General features: G+C 39.8%; 1 protein-coding gene and 1 long non-coding RNA gene across 5 annotated transcripts in view; both read left to right on the top strand.

The window, feature by feature from the left end:
* Positions 1-4,160, top strand: part of ntrk3b (neurotrophic tyrosine kinase, receptor, type 3b) — a 327,306-nt gene extending 323,146 nt beyond the window's left edge. For all 4 annotated transcript variants that reach the window (XM_016669995.1, XM_016669996.1, XM_007549069.2 and 1 more), the window contains one exon: positions 548-4,160. In XM_016669995.1, the coding sequence (XP_016525481.1) occupies positions 548-733 (186 nt within the window). In that variant the 3' untranslated portion in view covers positions 734-4,160. The remainder of the gene's footprint in view (positions 1-547) is intronic.
* Positions 4,161-10,578: 6,418 nt separating this feature from the next.
* Positions 10,579-23,555, top strand: part of LOC103136002 (uncharacterized) — a 114,434-nt gene continuing 101,457 nt past the window's right edge. The window contains exon 1 of the long non-coding RNA XR_001661720.1: positions 10,579-11,025. This is a non-coding gene — a long non-coding RNA (uncharacterized LOC103136002). The remainder of the gene's footprint in view (positions 11,026-23,555) is intronic.

Raw genomic sequence — 23,555 nt, forward strand, 5'->3', positions numbered from 1 at the left:
AGTCCTATAATACTTATAGGAAAGATCCATCCAGAAGAATCGGATCGTTAGTGAATGTCATATCACTATATAGCAAACTTTGGTCACAGTGTTGTCCCATATATGCAACACCTCAGTCAACACCTCCAAACAATAATTCAGGCATTTTTTTCATTGCAGATGCAACATCTACTTAATGCAATCTAATCAGATGAAATCTACTTAAGTACAGATACATGAAAATTGTAGTTAGTACAGTGACGAAGCACTTGTACTTTATTTCCCACCACTGCATATGACTAATTGCTGCACAAGCCTAGCAAACAACTGATCAGTCAGGGTTTCACACATCCACCTTCACTGACTCTGTTCATTAGAATTTTATGACGTGGGACAGGGGAAAAAAATTTCAAACAGAAATCCTGTTTCTTTCATATCTGTTTCATTAGCTCAAATCTCAATGGACGGTCCACCCGGTGTCACCACTTTCTCATCATGAAGGAAGCAAAGCAACGGCCTCTCTCACCCCACTGCTGTCTCTTTCTCTCGCTCTCTCTCTCCTCTACAGGTTATCGAGTGCATAACCCAGGGTCGGGTACTGGAGAGGCCACGGATCTGTCCCAAGGAGGTTTACGACATCATGCTGGGCTGCTGGCAGAGGGAACCGCAGCAGCGACTGAACATTAAGGACATCCAGAAGGTCCTGTTCGCCATGGGAAAAGCCACCCCAGTCTACCTGGATATCCTAGGCTAGCAGCAGCCGCTCCCCCCTCACCACACTCCCTCCCTCCCCAAACCCTGCCGTTCCCCAACAGACGGAAAACATCGACAGAGACAAAAACGAGACAAAGAGATTCCCACATGAAAATCCAGGAATAACCAAACCAACCTGATCCACTGTCGAAAACACCTGCTTCGTTTGGGAGGGACTTAAGTGCCTGCAACACTTTTGGATATAGTGGATTAAAACATATAAAAACAATTTAAAAAAAGGAGAAAAAAAAACATGCACTTTTACATTTTGTTTACCTGCGTATAAGATGTACATGTTTGAAGAAAAAAAATTTTCCCATCGGGGAAAAAAAAGAACTGCAAAAATTACACAAACATGGAGAAAGGGAACCGGGCTGGCAATGGGAAAACGGCTACGGCTTGATACGGTGGAGAGAATACATCAGAGTTTAAAATCTATCCTGGGTTTGGTTTTATGAATATATATAGAAATATTACATATATTTTATATTTATTTCTTTTTCAAGGTCGGTCGAGGTGTTAAAGGGTCCGGCATTTTTCGTCACCAAGGGCTTGGCCCCTGTAAGAAGTCGCCACCAACAAACTACTGGCAGGGACTAGAGATGAGGAAGCCTTACACGCTCTCTGATTGGCCGGCTCCGAGCTTTCAAAGGGAAACTGTGGAATAACACTGGCTGGTCGGAGAAAACGCTGTGCTCTGTAGAGGACCTATCCAATCAGACAACTGACAAAATCTATTTTAATTTAAAAAATAATGTACATATTGTAAAATTCTACGTGTCAGAATTGTGTTAACTTATTTTTTCCTGATTTTACTTTGGTTCCTTTTCCTGACTGTGATCCGGATGACTAAAGCATTGAGCTATGGTCCTTGTTTTCATCCCGATTCCGTGGAGAATTTCTCTTGGGGATTTTTACCCGCGTCAGCGCCGGTTGAGTTGTTGAACATGACGACGGTGAATCCAGTTCAAACGGGCCCACTGACGACGCATCGCACAGACTGTGGAGAGCGCGGGATGACTCAGAGCCATGGTTCACGTACCGGAGGCGCTGAAGCCTCGCCTTTACGTTCCACTTCGTTTGCTTTTCAAAGCAAGGATAATGAGTTAAGTAATCTGTCACGCCACAACCCCGAAACACAAACACATGCTTTGTCACTTTCAAGCTTTTTGGTGTGAAACTGCTAAAGAAAACATTTCTGTAACTCTGACCATATTCATGTTTTGGTATCTGTAAAGAAGTAGGTTGACGTTTTGTAAAATATGGCTATTTGCTTTCTTACTGCGAGGCCCATAACAATGCATCTTTGGGCTCCACACAGAAATCAGTCAAGTTAGCTTAGCATAAAGTAATCAACGGGAGAACCAGTCTCTGAAACTGCTTAATACTAATGTTGCAAATAATTTGGGATTTCTTACTGCAATCAGATTTAGATTGGGTTTTTTTTTAAAATGTATTTGAATTGTTTTTTGTCTTTTCACAAAAAACTAATGTAGGGGTGAAATTATGAAAATGAAATTTCATTACATTACTCTTACTTTTGTTTCATTAGCTTCTTAAAAATGTATCAAATTTTTCTAAATGTCAAAGCTGTATAGAATACCAGTACAGTCAGTGTGAGCTTTGCTCAAGCTTACCCCAAACATAAAAAAATTATATTTAAAATCGTGATTTTTTTTTTTTATTTCCAGAGAAATGAAAAGGTGTGTATGAGTATTCCCTGTCTGCATAACAACTTTTCAGTCTGTGAATAACCTTGTTTTAAAGAAATACCTTTTGTCTGAGTGAACAAGATCTCAGAATCAGTGCTAGCTAGACCAACCTATGCTAATGCAATGCAGCACTGAAATCTGGAATGTTCCAATTTTAAGTTTAGAGTGACCCAAAACTTTGGTCAATCCAGAATGTTTTTTTAGCATTTCAGCAAAAATACATTTAAACTGTAGGAACAGTACGGCGAGAACTTTAATCGTTTTGGAGGCCGTATGTTTTCAAAACCTTGGTAAGCAATGTTATCTGCCAATGCCTCTTATCTAATATCTTTAATTACTAACGCTGGCTATACTCAGTTTACTGACTGCAACACATTCTAATGGTTTTTTGACTTGAAACTGGAAAATAGTAAGACTGAATGTGACATAATTCCCAGGCGTCTTAGAATACCTCACAAAAATGTATTGGAAAACGAGGTGGAAGATAAACCCATATTTTATTGGTGTACTCTAAACAGCATCATTTTCTTTGTTCCGTTTTGTTAATCAGCTCCGATTAGTTTCACTGACATGTAAATCGATTTGTGGATTTTAATGTTGTTCAAGGCTGGTTGGAAAGTAGGCGTCCTGTTTTTAGACTTTGTGCTGCTAAGCTTATGTATCTCTGGCGAAATCTGCATTTTGACCAAATACTCACCACTTTACCATTCCTCTTTCTTTTCTTAGCAAGAAAGCAAATAGGCATAATACTTTGAAACTGAAACAACAGACTTTACTGAGTGATACCATCCAGATCTTGCTACATTACTGTCCAAAAAAAGAAACTGAATCAAGTTTTATGATACAGATATTTTTCATCAGCTATTCATGTGTGGTGACTATTTTTACACCTGCTGTATCTGACAAACATGCCTCTTCTGTTACTATTATATCACAAAGTATCAACTGATACCAAATCAGCTGATTGTTGTTGATAAAGTTTGATAATTTGTCTTAAATGAACCTGGTAATATAAAAAGTTTTCTTCCTGAAAGAGGAGGCTGGGGGGGGAAACACCCACGAAATCTACAGTGAGATCAAAATGAGATTAATTTTGAAGGTTGAGCTTAAAAAGAAACATGCTTAGTTTTGAATTCATTTTTTCACATCCTGGAGATTTCAATCTGAACGACGAACCTCAGGCAACTGTTCTATTTCATGTTGTGTCTGAATATATAGCAGTTCTGTGTGGATCTCTTTACACTCCTTTCTTTTTATCTCGACACGACTTCTCACAGTATCACTGTGTTTGTCTCCATTCTCCTTTGGGACTATGTAAAGCATTAATGAGCATTCAGTTACTCCATGTGTTTTTTATATGACAAGCGGGATCAAATCCATCGAGTTACCCAAAGTATTGAGTTTTGTGTATTCTCTTGTGGTAAAGATAAACGCTTAAAGACATTATGACACAGAACGTGAGCATTTGCAGGGTATTGTAATCCTTTCATGGTGAGTTATATATTGTTTAATATGTTTTTCTTTTTTTATTTCCTTCTTCTTCTTCTTGGATGAACTAACTGAACACTTTTTGAAGCAAAGTTGGCATATTACCATGTACACATGTTACAGAATATAAAAATGTGGTATAACGACTGCAGTATATAAAATACTGGTATTCCATGATAGATCTTTGTATTAATGTGACTCTCTTAAGAAAATGTCTTCAAACAATCAGACGATCTCCTTTTCCATTTTGTCCTGTCTTATAAAGATATGTGAATTTGAAACGCTCTCGTCCTTCTCTAAATCTCAGAGATGAACGTCCTGTCTTCTGTATGTGTTTATTTTTTTGCTCTTCCATTTGATCAGATACAGGTTTCGTATTTTTGCAGCTTTGTGTTCGATTTCAGTTAAAATCATTGATTATTTAACAAAAAAAAATGCGCCAGGTTAGAGGTTCAGTTTGTGTAGGAGTATATGAACACTGAATAAAGCTGCAGGGGAGCTAGAACCTTCTCAAATCTGAAAGTGTTAACTCTCTGACCCCCGCGCATCCCCAGATGCTTGTGTCTTCCTCTAGGCACGTCTCTAATTCCCAGCTCTTGTTGGCAACGTGCTCTTGGTTCTGCCAGACCAGCTCACCCACCTGTTTGGCAAAACTCGACCTCCTTGCCCCAAAGTAATAAGTGGTTGCATCATTCATCGATCCATAATTAAGGACTCTAGTAACATGCTTCTATAAATGGCTGCATTCTATATGAACGAACACGTTTTGTACGGCCTACTCTTTAAACCGTGACATTTTTGTTGTGACTCTTCTGCTTTCTTACATGACGCCAGTGACCAGAGTCTTTCACATCGGAAACCTTTTGAAACCAAGTCTGAGTGAAACCTTTCTGTACTTTGCTGGAGTGAAAGCTCACATGCACAGAACACACTGCTGCAGGGATCATCTTGTGCAAGAACGGACAAATAACAGCTAAAACAATGGCAGATAGCATTGTGCTGTGTTGTACTACTTAACCTGCTGTGTCAGATGAATAAATGTGTTACATCAGCACTTTGTTCATGTTAGATGGATTTCTAACATTTACTATGAGGTGAAAGCTTAAGGGAATGCGCATTTGACATCATGCAAAAATAACGTCGTATACTGGTCTGACATGACAACTACAGCTGATTCAAGGCGTCTCTGCATTGCCCTCAAAACAGGGAACTTTCCCCAATCAACATCCGAAAACACCGGCAGTTTCCAGGCAACAGTCTTGTGTAAATGTAGCCTACATCTACAACAGGACAAACACTTCGCTCTTCTGTTGTTATGTAAAAGATTTAATTTCACCTGTTAATGGGATTCAGGTATCTGGTCAGGATGCCCCCTGGGAGACCCAGACTCTCCCTCTACCTTCTACCCTCATGTCCAAATCACCAAAAAGGAAGATGACAGATGGCCTCCTAAGGCCATAAAGTGTAACATAATGAGCAGAGCTGCACCATTACAGGCAGTTACAGAACCATCTAACTAACGTTGAAAATGGAGGTGCTTCATTGATTCATTAGACAGCATCACTCACATTTGTTACATTTATTGAGGTTGGATAATGAGTCCACATGTTAAGTAGTTATATTGTGCAGTATCTCAATAGGACACGATGTGCTGATAGGTTGTTCTGTAGAGCAATGTTCAGTGGCTGGAACCTTCAGAAATTGTTCAGATTGCACCTTCATGCTCATTGGGTTCTGAATCAGGCTGGAATCTGCAACGTTTTCCAAGAGATGTGTGATACGACCCTCTGGACTGTTTTTATTCTTTTTGGAAATACGTCAATGTGATGCTGCTGTCAATAGGTTCTCAACTGAATGAATAACTTGGGAGTTTTCTGCCGATGGCCACATTATCTGAGTGATTATCCCTTTCGCCTTCTGACATGGTGCTCCATCAATCTGGATAAACGTTGTCCATCACCAAATTGCGTTTCGACTGTTCTTTATTCATAACCATGTTTTGAGGCACCGACTAGATGCTAAACCACACATCATTGTCTCAAGGCGCCTCAGTGTCAGCGTGACACAAAAAGACTCACGGCAGCAATCACCTCTTCTTCTCCAGTCGTTTATCCCAAACAGTCTGAAGGGTGCTTTATCTGAGAAACTATCTTTACATCAGTACTCTTAAGTCCAATCCTAGTACTTCCTGATAGTTTTCTTTGATATTTTTCTTTGAAAGAGAGGTGGTTTCTTCACTTCCCTTTTTGACTGTAGGGCGAAATCCTGAGTTGTCAATCACACCTTCCCACCGCCATTCCTTAGCAAGCTCTACTGATGGAAAAGCAGTCCTATTCACCAAGCCTGCGAGTTGCTACCTGTTTCTTGGGCACATTGAAGCTGTTTTTATAGTAATTAAACCTCTGTTGTAGGTAAATAGTTGATTCAGGTGCAGTCTACATGTTTGTGTTTTTTCTCTGTACCTAACTCTACAGGTTGATTGATGTGTATTTCATTTTTTTTATTTTTCTCTCACAAAACTTCAGCAGGAAATGAAAGAGGCAAAATCACTATTTAAAACCATTTTGTTGCTCTCGTCTTTATTATCTTTGGTATCAGTGTTTTGAATGTTGCATTAATATCACTTACCCTTGAGCTGAATGTGAAAAGAATAAAAATCTAATTCATCTAGTTTGACCAAAAAAAAAACAAAAACAACTTTAAGTTAATCATCACTGGAATGAAACATTCACAGCACCGTATTACAGCTAATGTGATTTAACTTGATTCCAAAGCTTTACAATTTTTTTAATGAAATGCTTTAAATACTTTACCGACTTGCAGTGGGTCCAATCAATTTTTACATGAACAGCAACCACAATTTCTTTTCAAGGTACACACTTTTATTATTCTCCTATAAAACAGGCGAGTGGCAAACAGAAACACTTGCATTTTTCTAGCTGCTACATTCTCCAAGCCTTTACTGAGGGACGTCGGTGTTAAGCGGCAGCTACATTATCGCGGCAATGTTTCAGCTGCCCCGACAAACAAGAAAATGGAGACGCAGCCCCCGCCGAGGGATTTGAGGTCAGTAAGCAGCAGGTCGTTTTGTAATTGTTTATTGATTTACAATTACAAAGTGTTTTTGTGTGCTTAGGTTTCACTGTTTGCCTGTGAGTAAGTGTGTTTGTGCGAGTATGCGTGCTCACGTTACAGCAGACTGGAGTGTGTCAAATGTCCCTATTCAGCCGTGGTTTCACTGCGCCGCCCAGCTGAAGGAAAACGGCCTTATTGACCCGGATTTAAGGCAATTTTACCTTCTGGAAAGCAGGTTTAGAGATTAAGGTGAAGTGCCTTTTGACACAGAATGAGTCTAAAACATAATGGAATCAGTCATGGTGTTGCATCACAGGTAACTTGTAGCTAAAAGGCTGCTTTGTTTGACGGTTGTGATGTAATTTACCACCTTTAAAATGGAAAGGTTCATATTGTGAAGTTCTGTGAAATTATTATTTTTCTTACCTGCACTCGGCGGACGTTCTGTCTTAGTTTCTTCAAAAGTGACTCAATCAGAAGGAAAATGTTCATATAAGTTTGAACCATGCTGAACTAGTAGATTTTAACTGTCAACATTTTCACAGGCGGCCATTTTAAAGTTTCAGTGTTTTATCGTTAGCGTGGGAAGATCCGCTAACCTGATTGTAGCAACATGATCACTAAGCTAGACCTCGATGGATTATTATTATTATTTTTTTTTTAGAAAAATGTGTCAAAAATATTCACAATAAGAGCATTATGACTCTGCAACCTCATATATTCCTCACACACACACAGGAACCTGAACAATGGAGTAAGTGGAGCATTGTGCCCACTCCATTTCTAAACCCAAAACATTTCATCCCTCCCTTCAAACTGATGTTTCTTTAAAGCGTCTGAAATATAGAAATATAGATGGATAATAAAGGTTTTGTTTCTAAAGCTTTTCCACGTTTCAGTGGATAGTCTATCTTTTGGTGAGGTCCAAGTATATCAGGTGAATACTTAATTTCATCACCCTAATCTTTAGTTTCCTCCACAGATCAAATTCAAGTCAGGAAAAATAAAGTATGGCCTTGACAGGTTTGAGGAATTTAGCAAGACATGATGGGCAAATATGACCTATTTAGTTAGAATATGGTGATAAACCTCCAACCAAAATACTTTAAAAGGTGAGTCAGGGGAGGGCGCAAGGTGCAGCGTTGGAGTAGGCGCCCTTATGCAGAGTCTATAGATGGTGGTAGTCATCGTCTGCGTCTATAAGCCTGTCACTGCAGGTGCCTGGAATCACTTCACAATACCACAAAATCTTTGAAAAAGGTGGTTCAGCAAAATATTGATTTAAGGGAGTACACCCTATGAAACCAGGTCATTGGAGCTTCTTTTGTTTTTCTACTAAAAAAATCCATGATTTCCACAGGCAGTTTGTTGCCTTAAAGGAGAAAACAAGTTTGAAAAACCTTGTTGGCAATATTTTTTTTTTCCACTGGCATGTGTGTAAATGTTTGGGAGCCACTGTACGACACACAGACTTCCCTACAGACTGAATATAGATGCTTATGGAGCCTCCCACCCCTCATCCATGCTGTCCTATATTCAGGTTAGACAAAATATCACCATGTTTACGCCACATGCTGCTTACCTTTAATGGAAATGAAAGTAGTTCTGAGAGCGTCGGCCTGTGAGCAAACAGACGTGATATATTAAAAACTGTCTGGAAGTTGACCTGGATAGAAGTAATGCTGTCAACAACTCTGTGAAATAATGTCAGAGCGTGTCGGTGGCAAAAACAAGCAGTGTCCCTTTGATGTGGGAAATGGCCCCGTAAAGTTCTCTACATCCTGTTGCGTCGCTCTCACTTTGACCGCGTTGAGAGAGTTCGGTCCTTATTAATAAAAATCCCAGAAAGGAGGACAAATGGCTTCACTCCCATCTTCTTCACTCGCGGCCATTAATTCAAATCAACACACCCAAATATGAGACGTAATGTTTTGACATCCAGTGTGATTCACACTCTGAGGGCAGTGCTAAATTCCCAGAGACAAAAACTAAACATAGACGCTCCAGTCTGAACTCTTCAGCCATTTTGCTTCTTCTTCTAAAGCAACATGCTTTGAAAGAAATCAAATCACGGTGTGCACGGCAGACGCCTCAGTTTCATGTGTCCCTCTGTGATGTGTGATAGAATAAGGTCAGCGAGCGTGATGAAAATCAAGGCAACATAGCTGCACAGAGCAGCCCCTGTTAGCCGGACCATACGTACCAGCTGGTCGCTGCGCATTGTGCACGACACGGAAGCATCCAGCTGAGGGTGTGCTTAAGGTGAACATGTTTCAAGGCAGATTGCCTCCCTCCCCCTCCTCCCCATCCTCCCGTGCCAGTATTGCTTGTCAGCATCGAGCGCCTCCACGCTGCCTTGGCAATTTGCGCAACAATCCGAGCCCCTGTCTCATCTGTATCTTTTTAAAAACACAAAATGACTACAAGGAAATTATTTTCCGTCCTTGCCGGGGGATGGCCTGTCTTGTTGCGTTAAAGCAATCCCGAAGTGAATTTGGCTGTGTCAGCTCACCTCAGATAAGCAGGTATTGGACTTCATTGATAACCGTGGCAGCTGTGCGGGGAACGCACAAGCACAGGAAATGGGAGATGAAGGTTCTCCGGATCGGCCCTCTCTGTTCTGCAAATATGAGAAGGCGAGCTCATTTGCGAGGAGGAAGGCTGTGCAAATAGAAAGAGAAGCTGCACTCCTACTCATTACACACACATACACACACGCACGCACACACACACACCGGCTGCTTTATTGGGTATACCCGACTGCTTCATAGCACATATAGCACATCAGCCAATCGCCTAGCAGCTACTCAATACCTTGGGTAACAAGATAGGGTGAAGACCCATCAGAAAAACTCAAGCTGATTTGATTTGATCTGATTAGTTCAGAAACTGCTGATCTGCTCGGGTTATTTTTTTTATTTTTATTTTTTTATGAGCAGCATATTTCTTGTTTACAGAAAAGTGTCCAAAAAAATAAAAATATCTAGCTAGCTGAGATTGTGAAAATATAAATACCAAGTTGGCGTTAGAGGTAAAGGGTAAATTGGTTTGAGATGGAAGAACAACTGACATTTGCAACAAGATGTGTGGAAAACCATCAAACCTTGAAGAAAATGTAATAAGTTCTCAAGTTGTCCTCAGCCACAGATCCAGATTCTGTTGGAGAGCCCCAAGGTTCTATCTTGGGTCCAGTTCTGTTCTTATTATGCTTTATGCCACTGAGACAGATTTTTTTTTTACAATAGCATATCTTTGCATTGCTATGCATGTTATGTCCAAATAATCTACGACAGACTTGTGACTTAGTGAGGTCAGATCCTGGATGACCAGTATTTTTATTTTATTTTTTATTTTTTTACGTCTTGATAACGGTCAATCTGTTCAGACCACACCAGGATCTCCCTGGTCTCCTAGGTCCCTGTTCCACTTCTCTCCACAGGATGCCAAGCAATTTCTGAAAGTAGTATATTAAGAAACTTTTCTTAACATTAATATTTAAATAATATAAAGAGCATAGTTAAGTTACTTTTTAATTAATTTGGTTACACAGTAATTGTTAAAATCGTAATGAGTTTGTAAATGGATTAAGAGCACTATTTTTTAATTTAAACATTGCAAAAGAAAAAAATGTTAGTGTGAAGTAAGCTGCACTTGTTGAGGATTGGCTGTGTGGGGGGCAAGACGTTTTTGCGCGGAGGTGGTAAGGAAAGAGAGTAACAGACTGGAGAGAGGAGAGGGAAGAGCGGGAGAAGATGGAGGGAACGTGGCGGTGAGCCTGAAGCTAAGCTAAAGTAGCAGGCCGCTTCAGCGCGCTGTTTTCCTCCAGTCAAGAGCCAGGAGGAGAGAAACACGAGGCATGGCGGAGGGCTAAAGCTAAGCTAGCTGGCTGGCAGACACAACACGCTGAAATGTTTTCCTCGGTGACTTTCAGCGCACTCTGTTTTGAGGAAAATTCAACGCTCTCAATGTTTTTCCAAACAGGACAGCAGTGGTGTTTTCCCCTCCACCTCAAGGTTTCGTGAGTATAAAACTGACTGGTGGCTGCATTTAAGTGGACAGAGTGCAATTAATAAGCTTTATTTGTGGTGTATTGTTAAAAGAGGTACTTTGTCTGACTTTAAAGTTGACAGTGGTCACAATAGAGGACTGAATATTTGGTTTTGTTGTGAAATTAGTTTAATGTAACTAGGCTGAATCATTTTGCTTAAAATTTAAATGCTTATCTGGGTCTTATTTTGCTAGGTAAACAAGCAAAATAAACAAGGTAATTATTTGCAACACACAGGTTAAGCTACACCTCTACCCTTTTGGTTTATCGAATCCAAGCATCCTCCATTCTTGCCCGAGTGGTTAATGGTACTATATTTAAACTTTTCAACGCTTTCCTTAACGTTGTCACTGTTTCCTGTTTTTTTTTTTTTTTTTTTTTTTTTTACTTCACATTTTTTCATCATGTAAATCACTTTGTATTGGCCTGTTGCTGAAATGCGTTATAATGTGCTTGGCCTTGCCTTGTAGTATTCAGATTCTCAGATGGCTAATTTAAACAGGATAACGCGCCAGTTACAATACTCAAATTATACGACTGGTTTTTTGAACAGTCCCAGCAGCCTCTACTGTTTTTTAATCCAAGTGAGCGCATTGGGAACGTGGTAGGGACATTATTATGGTTGTCCAGCCAACGCATCAGCAGCATCTGTGTGATTCACCTGAGTGAAGTTGGCCCCCCCACCTTCTTCAAATCAGACAAAATTGGTGTCAAACGTTTGTGCTACGTTTGTGCTGGTTTGTGCAGCAAAAACTTTCATTTGTGCCGCTATCATTTTAAAGATATAAAGAAATGTTTCCAGAGGTCATCCAAGGTCAACCAACCCCCCACCTTCTTCAAATCAGACAAAATGGGTGTCAATCAACTCAGCTACGTTTGTGTTGATTTGTGCAGCAAAATTTTTTGTTTGTGCTGCTTTGGCTTTGAAGATATTAATTAAAGTGTAAAGGTCAAAAGGTCAACCAGCCCCCCAACTTTTATGAAATCCAACTTTCTTTATATCTTTAAAATGATAGCGGCACAAATGAAAATTTTTGCAGCACAAACATAGCACTAATGTTTGACACCGATTTTGTTTGATTTCACTGCTCTGTGTGATTCTATCACTGAATCTATTAACCAAAAATAAAGGCAGTTATGAAGATGTTTGCTTTTTTTTAAAGGAGCCAACCTGGTACTAGGAAGATGTACTCAATACAGTGACTGAGTATTTATTATGACAGATTTTTGTTTCATCACCTGCAGATGCTCAAACAAAAGCACTGACCTTGACTATATAAAAAAAGAAATGGCTGCTTCTGTTTCACCAAAAAAAAAAAAAAGAAAAAAAAAGCTTTATGATAAGCTGAGAAATCCCAATCTTCTGCTGTGCCTCAAAGCGGTCTCCAGTACTATCTCGACGTAAACAGCATTTGTGTTCAGCTCCTGAACTTGGGCTTGCATTCTCAACACCCAGGCAGAATGCCTTTGACTAATCCCTCAGGCTTTCTTATCAAGTGTGATTGAATACTGCCCTCAGTCCCCGGAAAACAGACTGCTCCTTATCTCCTTTATTTTCTGTTTCTGTGTCTTTCACTTCGCTCCACAAGAAGGTGTTTGTGGGAAAGCGGAGACCTGTTAACTGTTTACCCCCCACCAGTATGCACATCCTTCTCCCAGTGTTGTTTTTGAAACATGAAAGGCTCCGAAACAAAATGGAGAGTTTCCACTCCATTTGCCGTGCAGCCAATCAGTGCTCAGTGACCCAGATAAGGAGTGCGATATCGATGATGACAGCAATAAAGATGTATTTTCACCACAAGCCGGCCTTCTAATTTGGATGATCTGTGGCAAAAATAAATTAATTTTGACAAAATGAAAAAGAAGTGCCGTGTTGGGAGGGATTACGCAAGCAAGCCGCGGCGGATGGGGAGCCGGGGGTGAGATGCACGAGGTTTCTGAGGGTTAAGTGACTCCTCCGTGAGGGAATGGGGGACAATTACCTATGAAATGAGATTTCATGGCTGCAGGTGTGTCCAGAAAAAAAAAAAAAAACACAGTGATTGGTCAAAGTTAATGTTTGGGGTCAAGTAGGTAATAATTATCCAGGAGCCTCAGGCGGTTTTTGTATCCCTCGGTGAGCTTTGTTAGTCCATAAGAGGACAGTGTAGCGAAATGAAACTACAGGGGATTTATTGAGACGACGTGTTGGAAATTTCAGTCACCTTTGAATGGCACAGTGGAGACTCAATGCAAAAATCATATGCTCTGTAGGAAATTAACATTTTCTTAACCTAACGCGCAACATGAACTCATTACAGCAGGTGGAGAAAAACTTTGGCTTCACTAAATGTTAAACAAAAGCGTTTTTTTTTTTTTTTTAAAGTTACATTCTCATATTTTGTCACCTTAAGACCTTAAACAACAATCTGATGAATCGGAAGGATGGTGTCTTTGAACAGAAATTTTGAATGTTGCAAATTTATCTCAAACAGATGCAACGAGTCATAATCCCTTTTTGAGAAGGAATAAGCTGACAACATTTAACATTTTGAATGTTGGTGTAAAAATGCCCATTGCAGTGAGTTACGTGCGTATTTTTGTTTTTCAGAATAAACAGTCTGAGTAGTCTTGGTTATTTATTGAAAGTTGAGCTCATAAACTGAACTTGGCGATTGTTTTAAAAACTAAAGCAATAAAATGGTCTCTAACAACTTAGACTTTCAAGTGGTAGCTTAAGATAATTTATGATAATCTGCCTTGTTTTGGTATTTGAAGTCTTGTGGAGTATGCTCCTACCAGCTAAGTACATTCAGAGACTGGAATTGTTTCCTGTTCTTCACACAGTGGTGTAAACCTTTTCAGACAGTGAAAGAAGTTTTGCTACAGATTTTAGTTGGGTTTATGTCTGGCCTTTGTGTCAGATGTTCTAGCACAAGTGATCTGAATCAGTCCGTTGGTGCTCTGGCTAGCTGTGAGCTGTGTTGCCATAGAGCTTAAAATTGCACAAATTGGATTTACAAAAATAAATTTGATGAATGGAAACATGCCATTTTCGAAAAAATTCAAGTTTTTTTTGCTAACATTTTTGCCCTAGGATGAGTTGGCTTTTCAGCTGTATTGAATTTAGCGTCTTTCACAAAACTGCAATGAAAATACTTTTTCTGCATCACACTAATCGTGATCAGCAACCGGATGTTGCTACAGGTGGAAAAGTCAAAGACGACAGGAAGTGGTAGGAGGATTATGGCACGGTGTTTTTATCATGTGAACAAACTTATTCACTTATTTTATTTGTGGTGTTTCCATTAAATTAAACAAAATTGTGTTTTTGCAATATTAGTAGAATATTGACAAAGTTTTAGATACATTTTGGTTCGGAGGCCCTCTCCACCTGGTGTGGTGCTGTTGGTGTGAGCACGGTGGGTCACTCTCTGGTAGTGCTGGCTGTCATGTTGGACTGACTGTGGGCTGGACTCTGATGCGGACCCCTCCCTCTCTGCCTTTCACTGCATCCTTCCTCCTTTGCTCCTTCTGGGTTCCGGTTGCCATGTTGGGCTGATGCCTGCTTGGTAGATCAGAAGTGGGCTGTACCTCCTCTGCTGTGGTGACTCTTGCCACATGGGCCATCAGCAGAAGACGACTCCATGCTTGTCCTGCACTTGGGGCTACATGACACTAGCACTGATTTTGTGTTGATTTCTCCTTGTCCCTCACTGCCTGGGAAAATTCGATTTTCAGCAGAACCAACAAATTTAAACTTGAATTTAACAGTTCCACAACTAACCAGCATGTAACAGGCAAAGCAAATCAATACATTAACCTTGAACAAAGGGCGATACAAGGAAGCTGCTCTGCCACCATGGAAGGATGCTGTTGGTCTGACATCAGGACCTTTGAGTTCTCACTGCTTGATATGCATTTTCTGCAATATCCTCAGTACTCTCTGCACAGTTCTACAGGTTAGATCTGAAATGATTAATGGTGATTAATCGATTATTGAAATATTCATCAACTAATTTAATAAGTGCATACAGAATGAAAAAGGGCCATTTGGTGATTAAAAAAAATCTATATTCAGCACAATAATTAAAACCATACAAAAAATCTGAACATTTTGCATTTAAAGTTAAAATCACTCTTGTCTGTAAACATGTTTTATCAAAAACTCCTGAAGTGACTTAATTTTAGCTTCACTCTTTTCAAGTTCACTAAACAAGTGCATTTTAGGCAATAAAGGGTTTATTTTCTTATCTGAGAAAGGAATTGAATTATTTGCATCCTGCATATTTTAATGTTCTTCTCATATTGTATGAAAAAGGCATAAGTGATTAAATTAAAAAAAAATCTGTAGAATGTGCCATTTTTTATCCGATTAAAATGATTCAGTTGTAGCCTTACTTCACTTAAAGTGATTTCTGAAGTTCACATTAAAGTAAAATTTTTAAACTAAAGCCATGTTTTTTTTTTAATTATTTTATATCAGTACTAAACATTATGCACTGCAAATCAAACATAAGCAGTGTGTAAGGGAAGACTTTGCACTTGAAGAATTTGTAAAGATCTTATTAGTCACCATGCAGCTCAAAATCCTCTGAAATCCATTTAAAGATCGACTCTTCCGACTACTTCCAGTGGCTTCTTAGAGGAATGACATGGGGAATTCGGAAGCGTGGCCAAAGTGGGTTGAAGGAAATCAAATAAGCAGGTGGACAGGCAAAGAACCATGAGAAACGTTCATGGATGTAGCGCTGAAATGCCGCCCTTCGCGCGAGGGAAGCTTCAGACGCCACATTACGTTTCCGTGGCAAAGAGGGGAAGATAAGGGCTGTCACCCCACAGCAATCGGCTGCACACTCAGCAGGTGTTGACATCTAGATTAACCTTGGATTGCTGGGCCCAATTCCCCCTGGAAGGCAGTTTCTTATTAGAATGCACACAGAGAGCTAATATCCAATCCCTGGTTTCCAGGGCTCCCAGGTACTCCCCCTCATTTGCTGGCCTCTCAATCAAAGAGGGCCATCAGAGCACACCGTGGCTGCAAGGACATGGAGAACTTGGCGAGACTTTTAACAGAGGTTAAATTGAGCTGGAGCTCTCCAGGGCTCAGCCCCGGCACATGCTCTATCATTATGGACGCTTAACTCTGCATATGTTCAGAGATATCCCTTTGAACCCGTTTTGCTGCAAGCAAACAGCAGCAATGGAGCCTTATCCAACCTGAGTTAGTGAGGAGCTGCACGACGCGTCTTATTGAACGAGCATCAAATCTGAACCCTGACCCTTTTCAGGCGTTGCTTTGACAACGGTGTGTTCTAAAGCTAGAGAGAATGCGCTCCCTTTTTTCTTAGGTAACGCTGGCTAAGGTTCCATTACAAATGTGCGCAAAACGTCGTCATTAACCCACTAATGTCGGGGGGGGAATCACAACTCCACAACTGCGATAACTCCATTAAATAAGATCATTTACAATCACATGAATCAGTTTGTTCACTGCATATTTTTCGTTCAAAGTATGCAGCGCCGTCATCCTCCAACCAGTTCCTGTTGTCTTCTTTGTTGTTTCTGCCAGTAGTAACATATGGTTGTTGAGCGTGTGGTTCAGGTGATGTGAAGTGTTTTGCGAAATAAGCCAATTTCAGTACAGAAAAAAAGACGACAAAAAAAATCATAATCATAGCGGCAAAATGTTTTCAAATATATATATATATATATATATATATATATATATATATATATTTCTGAAATTGATGTTTTACTTGAAGCAAATTTATTTTTGAATGTCAAATTGTGCACTTGTATGGTTAATAGAAACACAACTATTCACAAAGAATGCCACTGCTTATATTATTGTTAAAAAATATTTCATTTTCAAAATGATACTGTGATTTAAACACAGTATCATTTTTTTTTTATTAAGACCTCATCGAGGGAAGAAGACGTTCAGAATCATCTGTGATGCAATGAAATGGGAAAAAATACCATCACACAATACTAGTTTTTTTATTTTTTTTTTATTTCTCTCTTTTGTTTGAATTAAATCCATCAATGTATTTGCGATGTCTTTTCACATTTTACTGCAACAAACCTTTATGGATCAAACATGGATTCCCCAAAGTAGGACATAATTGTTAAAAAGAAGGAAAATGATGCATAATTTTCAACTTTATTGTTTTTTTTAACAAATGAAATCCTTAAAAACTGTTGAAGCCTCGTCACAGACCACCTTGGGCCAGCCTCCCGATCCCCGCTGAGGAAAATAATCCCCAAGCATGATACTGCCACCATCATGGGTAATTGGTGGAGGTTTCCGGGGGGTGTGAAGTCAGTAAGGCTGTGATGTAAGGAGCAAGTTAAGTGCTTTAAAAATTAACAGACTACATATAATTTTTTCTTTTACATTCTTCCTTGGAAAAGAACTTACGATGAAGCTTAAAATAAAAAAAAACGGCTGAACTTCTTCTATTTTTCTTTCAGGCATCGAATCAAACAGCTTCCGTAGACTACATGCCGTTTGGCCAAATTATGGTTCAACAATTTTTTTATAGATCCACCATTTTCCAATTGGTTATTACAGGTTGAGCTGCCTAATGTAACTAAAGCTCTTTAATCATTTGAAGCAAACGTGGGCTTACTCTCCTCATTATCCTTGATTAAAAAAGACTGATGTTGACATGCAGCTGATTAACCAGCCAACTGTAGTATTAACTGTTTCCACTGTTATTAATCAGCATTTCCTTCAAAAATATCCTGTGTATTATGAGACAGTGTGTCTAAATTAACCCAAAAACAATGATAGATTTCTGACGAGGACAGCAGCTGAAGACAAATGACCTGTTCATCAAGCTCTATAAAGCAAAAGATGACAAACAGTAATCTGAACCGTTCTTCAGTGTTTATCATCACTCTTCTTCTTCAGATAGTTTTTCTTTCTCTGGGAGAATCTTTGTGTTATATAAGTGTACAAACAGTGAAGGGAAATCCAGGTGGGAAATCCCTCAATCTTTTTTTTTTTTTTGCTCCCTGATAAATCCCTGATGTTCTGAAAAGGCCGATTAGTACTGAGGAGCATCATGACCTGCACATCTCATTTAACCCTCAATTTTAGCTTGGCTCAAAACTGTTTCTAGAATGAGCAAGCTGCAGAAATAAAGATAATTAGTCAAATTTTTGGCCAGAAATATCAGCTTATGGGACAAGAGTTTGTAAATACATGTATAAATGGGTTTTTTCCCCTCTTTTATACATTTGCTATTGTATTTGTTCATTTAAAATAGTCTCTAAAACATGTAAAATTGTTATTGTAGTAGCATACTTGCTTTCAGGTTTTTCTCCAAACACAAGAACTTCCCTCAATCTCTCTGCCAATGTTTTTTTTTTTTTTTTTGCAAATTTCTCTTACACCTTACAATTCAAATTCTGAATGTTACAACAAGTGTTGAATTTTCTCAGCTGCAGACGTGCTGACTGGATGCTCGAGTGGCGTGAAAGACATGAAGCCTCACGCTAAATCCCCGTAGCAACGCTGCGTCCGTCTCATGTTAAGAATGCTCAGAGTCTGACAGAGCACATGTTTCTCATGAGGAAGCAGAAGATCAGGTTGTGTTCAGGTTACTCTCCAGTGGTCGGTGTGAATGTTATACTTCAGGACAAGATTCTGGATTCATTCTGCTCTTCCACCCGTCAGACCAGGGAGTAGTTCTTTTTTTTTTTTAAGACAATTAAAAAAATGGTGACTTGTCTTAAAATATGGAGGCTATACTCCTTCAGATGCCATTCTTTCGCTGCTAAGCTAGGATCTTCAGAGTGGGGACTAATATGATGGTGTCATGTTATTTTGACTCTGTCTTGTCATGAAATAAATCTAAATTAATTTCAAACTTTCTTTTATTCATTTAAAACACATTTGGGGGCTTTAACAGAAATTAATTTGTCTCCAAAGGGCTAGAGCGTAACTCCTCATTGTGTCCAACTTTATAGGCACAGTTTCATTTGATTAGCACAATCAAATCATCGGTGAGTTTATTTTTTCTCCTGTTACCAGAGGGGTCATGTAATGTCACAACCTGTCTGTACATGGCCTGTCAGAGCTGTTGCACTCAATTTAGCCATTGAAAACAATGACAGATGTACAGTGACGTGCGGGTATTTGTTTAAATATCCACAGGCAGTTAAATTTCTCCGTTTTGTGCATAAAGAATATGATCCATCTTTCAGGCAGCTGGCCTGCAGTGTGCAGCAACAAGTTGCAGAAGGGAAGAGCTGCTTTCCTTCATGCTCTATGCAGCCAAATAAAACTGGTCACCCATTGGCCGGGTTTTGAAGTGTTGTGGTTGATTCCTGTCTTACTAGCCCATCCTTACTTGGGTATGCAGAAGATCTTGACCTAAATACATGCATGCCAGACATTAAAGTAAGGTGTCTAATCATTTATTTATACACATCTCCTTAACTTCACTGCTGTGCAGAAACCCAAGTCTTTGGCCCTTATAGGCATTTTGATCTGGGATTACGACTGTGTGATGGAAGGATTAGGGCCAAATTAACTGGAGGGCAGTGAATGATGATGAAGTGTGCTGTTTCTTTTCTTTTTAGCCCTGCTCTGTGTGTGCGGCACCATTGCGCCTCGCTTGGTGCAAATATCTTTCAGCTCCAATCAGGATCTCCCAACAAATCATTCCTCACACGGCCCACAGGCGTTTTAGATATCAAACCACCCTGTGCAGGAACACGTGTTTGCGTATGTGTACGTTTAGGACATGGCTGGCCTTTCTGCCAGGCAGGTTTCTGGGACGATATATAGATTAGACATGCTCTAAATTCCAAGAGCATCCCCGCTCGATGGAGCCACGGAGCATGGCGGGTGTTTCCGTAAGACTAAGCATATGTTCATGAGCGTCCAATAAAACTTCGCTGTTAACCGTTTCCCTTTGGACTCAGACTTTGCTGCTGTGAATCATTCCATCGCAGTACAGTACAGTAGCACCACCTTGGACAGGAAGGAGCACTTTTACCTCTCTCACACACACAAAGACATCTTTACCTTTTATCCTAAACGGCCTCCCATTTCAGAGATTGAAATTTTTCATTCAACTTCTGCCTTTGTTGAAAAGTAGAACACTGCTTTCTGCCAGCGCCGGTGATGGCAAAGAGAGGAGAATATGCAACAACTTGTGACAGCGCCTTTCACAGCAGAAAAGAGCTTCTTTTTTCCCTAAATTATGTATTCAGGCTTAGGAGAGTCTCCCTGGCCGTGGCGGTGTTACTTTCTCTGTATTACTTATTCAGCATGTCTAACCTTAGGCCCCATTACAGACGGAGAAGTAGAGCTACACCATTTCCTCAGCCCCAGGGTGAGTCATGTGTCTTGGCTTTCTTTACGTTCCATCTGCTGCTCTTTATTTCACCGCAAAGGTTTCATACCTTTAAGCTATAAGAGGCAAGTATTGCCAAGGGTAGTAAGAGTCCTAGGGTTCTGCATATTTGTCACCAGGAGGTGTCATCTTTGCTTTGATGGCCTTTGATCTGCCATGTCTTTTCATGTTGGTTTGTCTCTGTGAATCAGCGGCTCTGAGTCGAGTTTTGTTTGCTGAAATATGCAGAGCCGCAGCCGTCACCTGGGTGAAATGATTAATGTATACCTCCGACTGTCACGGTGAGCGTAATGCCTTGAATGTTCATTTCGAATCATGATTCCAAGCCTTATACAGTGACTCAATGTGGACGCTCGTAATTCCTTTGTGCCTGTCCTCCTTTTGACGTGTTGTCAGGGCGGAAAATGCGCCGCGACCTGCCACTCTTCCTCCAGCAGCCTCTTGATGTGCCACAGCCGGCGTCGTGCCATGAATAAACATGTGGCTGTACAAAGGGACGAGTGTTTTTTTGAGATGAGATAGGCAGTTTACATGTGTTTCGAAAGGGAGGACGGGCAGAGAGTAGAACGACAGGGTCATGGAGAACAAAAAGGAATTTTTTTTTTTTTTTACATTTATCAAGAAACAACAGTTGCATCCATCAAGATCAATGGGAATCTGAACGGTCGAGACATGACTGCTGGAAAGACTAGTTTTAGATTTTGTGTCTTTGCTGTAGGATTTGAAAAATCTGGTTTGTGGCATTGAGTTTTTCAAATTTGTGACATTTTTCCACTTCTGGAAACTTGACTTTCTGAAAGCTGAGCTGCCAGCATTGTCAGAAACAATAAACCAAGCCCTCCGCAGTCTGAACCCATTAGACAGAGAAAGGAGTTGGGGTTTGACAACGAGCCTTTTTTTTTTTTTGAAGGTTTGAGAGCATTCTGCGAGCCCTAACAACTCACAATACACCCAAACACACCATGTAGAGTTTCTTCAATTTGTACAAGTTGCCAGACAAGTGCCATTGTGGCGATAGTGGGTGTTTGTCTTGTAATCAGTGGGTTGCCAGTTTGAATCCCTGCTCCATCTGTGTCCTTGGGGAAAACACTTCTGAATTGCAAAAACGATTTGAAAACTTAAAACAAGCCTTGTGAACAGTCGTACGTGGGAACGACGTACGACTGGTGAACAGTGGTCTGTCCTGTTCACCAGGACAGACCACTCATCTATTAAATCATATCAGCAAATATGAGACATTTTTTGTATTATAAGTCATTACATATAGAAACGGCAGCAGATTTCGTACCTTAAGAATCGGCCTAATTGCAGGAGTAAGATACTTTCTTCAGTTTATAATAATGTGTGTCTGACTGGTTTCTCAACAGCAAACTGGTTCTTTTCCAGAGTTAAGAATTGGCATTACGTACCAGTCCTTGGTAAGAAGTAGAACCTTTTTGATAGTGTGATCCTGGGTATCTGGTATTGATCAGACACAAAGTAAGTAGGGCCAATACTTTAAAAATAATCATAGTCATTGAATAATTTGTTGCTTTGACTTCAGTTTATTATGTGTTGTGTCTAGTGGAATGATTTTAAATAAAAAAAGATAAATAAAAATGATAATCCAAAACCATGAATGAAATGGGTTAAGTCTCTGCAAACAAAACTGAACCTTCAAAAAATATTAATCAGAATGGAAATGATGGAGCCCATTTTAATTTATCATGCCATCACTTGATTACTCACTGTGACAGGCTTAGGTACAACCTTTCATGTTTTACTTCTGACATCAAAAACTACTTTTGTGGTTCTTAATTGCCATTTAATGAACATCCTCTCTTGATTTAGAACATTTTCAACAAAAACCAGAGATGATTGTGCAAAATTTGCAGTGATTTCCAATATGAATATTTAAGGTAATGCATACAATATATTAAAAAGCTAAAAGTTTTTAACCAAAACAACAGACATCTCGTAGCATTACCAAATCAAAAATATTTAAGGGGCCCAATATAACCAATTAATAATGAATCATAAATGCAGCCTTAAGTTTTTTTCTCTCTCTCTTTTATTGCAATCTTAAGACATCTGCAATATTCAATGGTTTAATATTACCAGACACATTCCTGAGCATTTTAAGCAGATTATCAGCTGGGTCTCTCACTCATCGTCATCTCCTCCCCAATGCAAGCAGCACACACTCTCAACCTTCTGGGTGCTGGATGAATGAGATGAAGTGCTCCATAGAGGGTGCTGAACGCTACGGTGGCAAGGAAAGAGGCAGAGAGATATTATCGAGGGGGATGCATGCAATACTCTGTCCTGTTTGATTTCTGAGTGATGTCGTGAGCTGCTCTGACTGCAGAAACGCAGATAGTGTCAGGGAGCCATCAGACGAGGCCTGAGGGACTGTCCGCTTGGAGATCAACCAGAAAAACAGACTCGCTATGACATGCTGTCTGACCATGTGCAAATGCTGGCTGTTTTCGTGAGGCTTAATGCCTGAATATTTATACGATGCAACACTGACAGCAAGGCAAATTTATATGTAGCGAGGGATCCGTCTTAATAAACCAAGTTAGTGCTCTACCACAGAGAAGCATCCCAATATCTCACAGCGAGCAGCCATTGATTTACTCCGTTTGGCCAAATTAAATTCAGATATGGGCACTGATACAGGAGGAAGTGTTTTCTCCACAAGAAGACACATTCCATAATTAGAAGTGAACTGAAAACCATATTCTAATGAGCAGGAAGATTAATCACTCACTGTTGCCAAACTCTCGCATTTGGTGTTTTGTATTGTTGCAAACCTGGAGAGATGAGGATATTCATTACACTAGCTGTGTTTGCATTGACCATATAATTACTCAAATTGGTATTATGAAAATAAGTTTGCTTAGTGGAAACAGTTGTGTAAAAAATGCATGTTTTTTGATAAAATGCATTACGATGAGGCGGTTTTTCGGCTGTGTCAAAATGAGTGTATTTTGAAAAACTGCAATGGAAACACTTTTTTTGCATCACGAGTCGTGATTAACAAGATGTTACTACTGGCAGAAAAGACAAAGAAGACAACAGGAAGTGGTAGGAGGACGATGGCACTGCATGTTTTTAATGACTTATTGGCTCCAGACGTGGAGCGAAAACGCTCCATCTCTCATT

The sequence above is a fragment of the Poecilia formosa genome, unplaced genomic scaffold (assembly GCF_000485575.1).
Source record: "Poecilia formosa unplaced genomic scaffold, Poecilia_formosa-5.1.2 Scaffold29, whole genome shotgun sequence".
Taxonomy (NCBI): Eukaryota; Metazoa; Chordata; class Actinopteri; order Cyprinodontiformes; family Poeciliidae; genus Poecilia; species Poecilia formosa.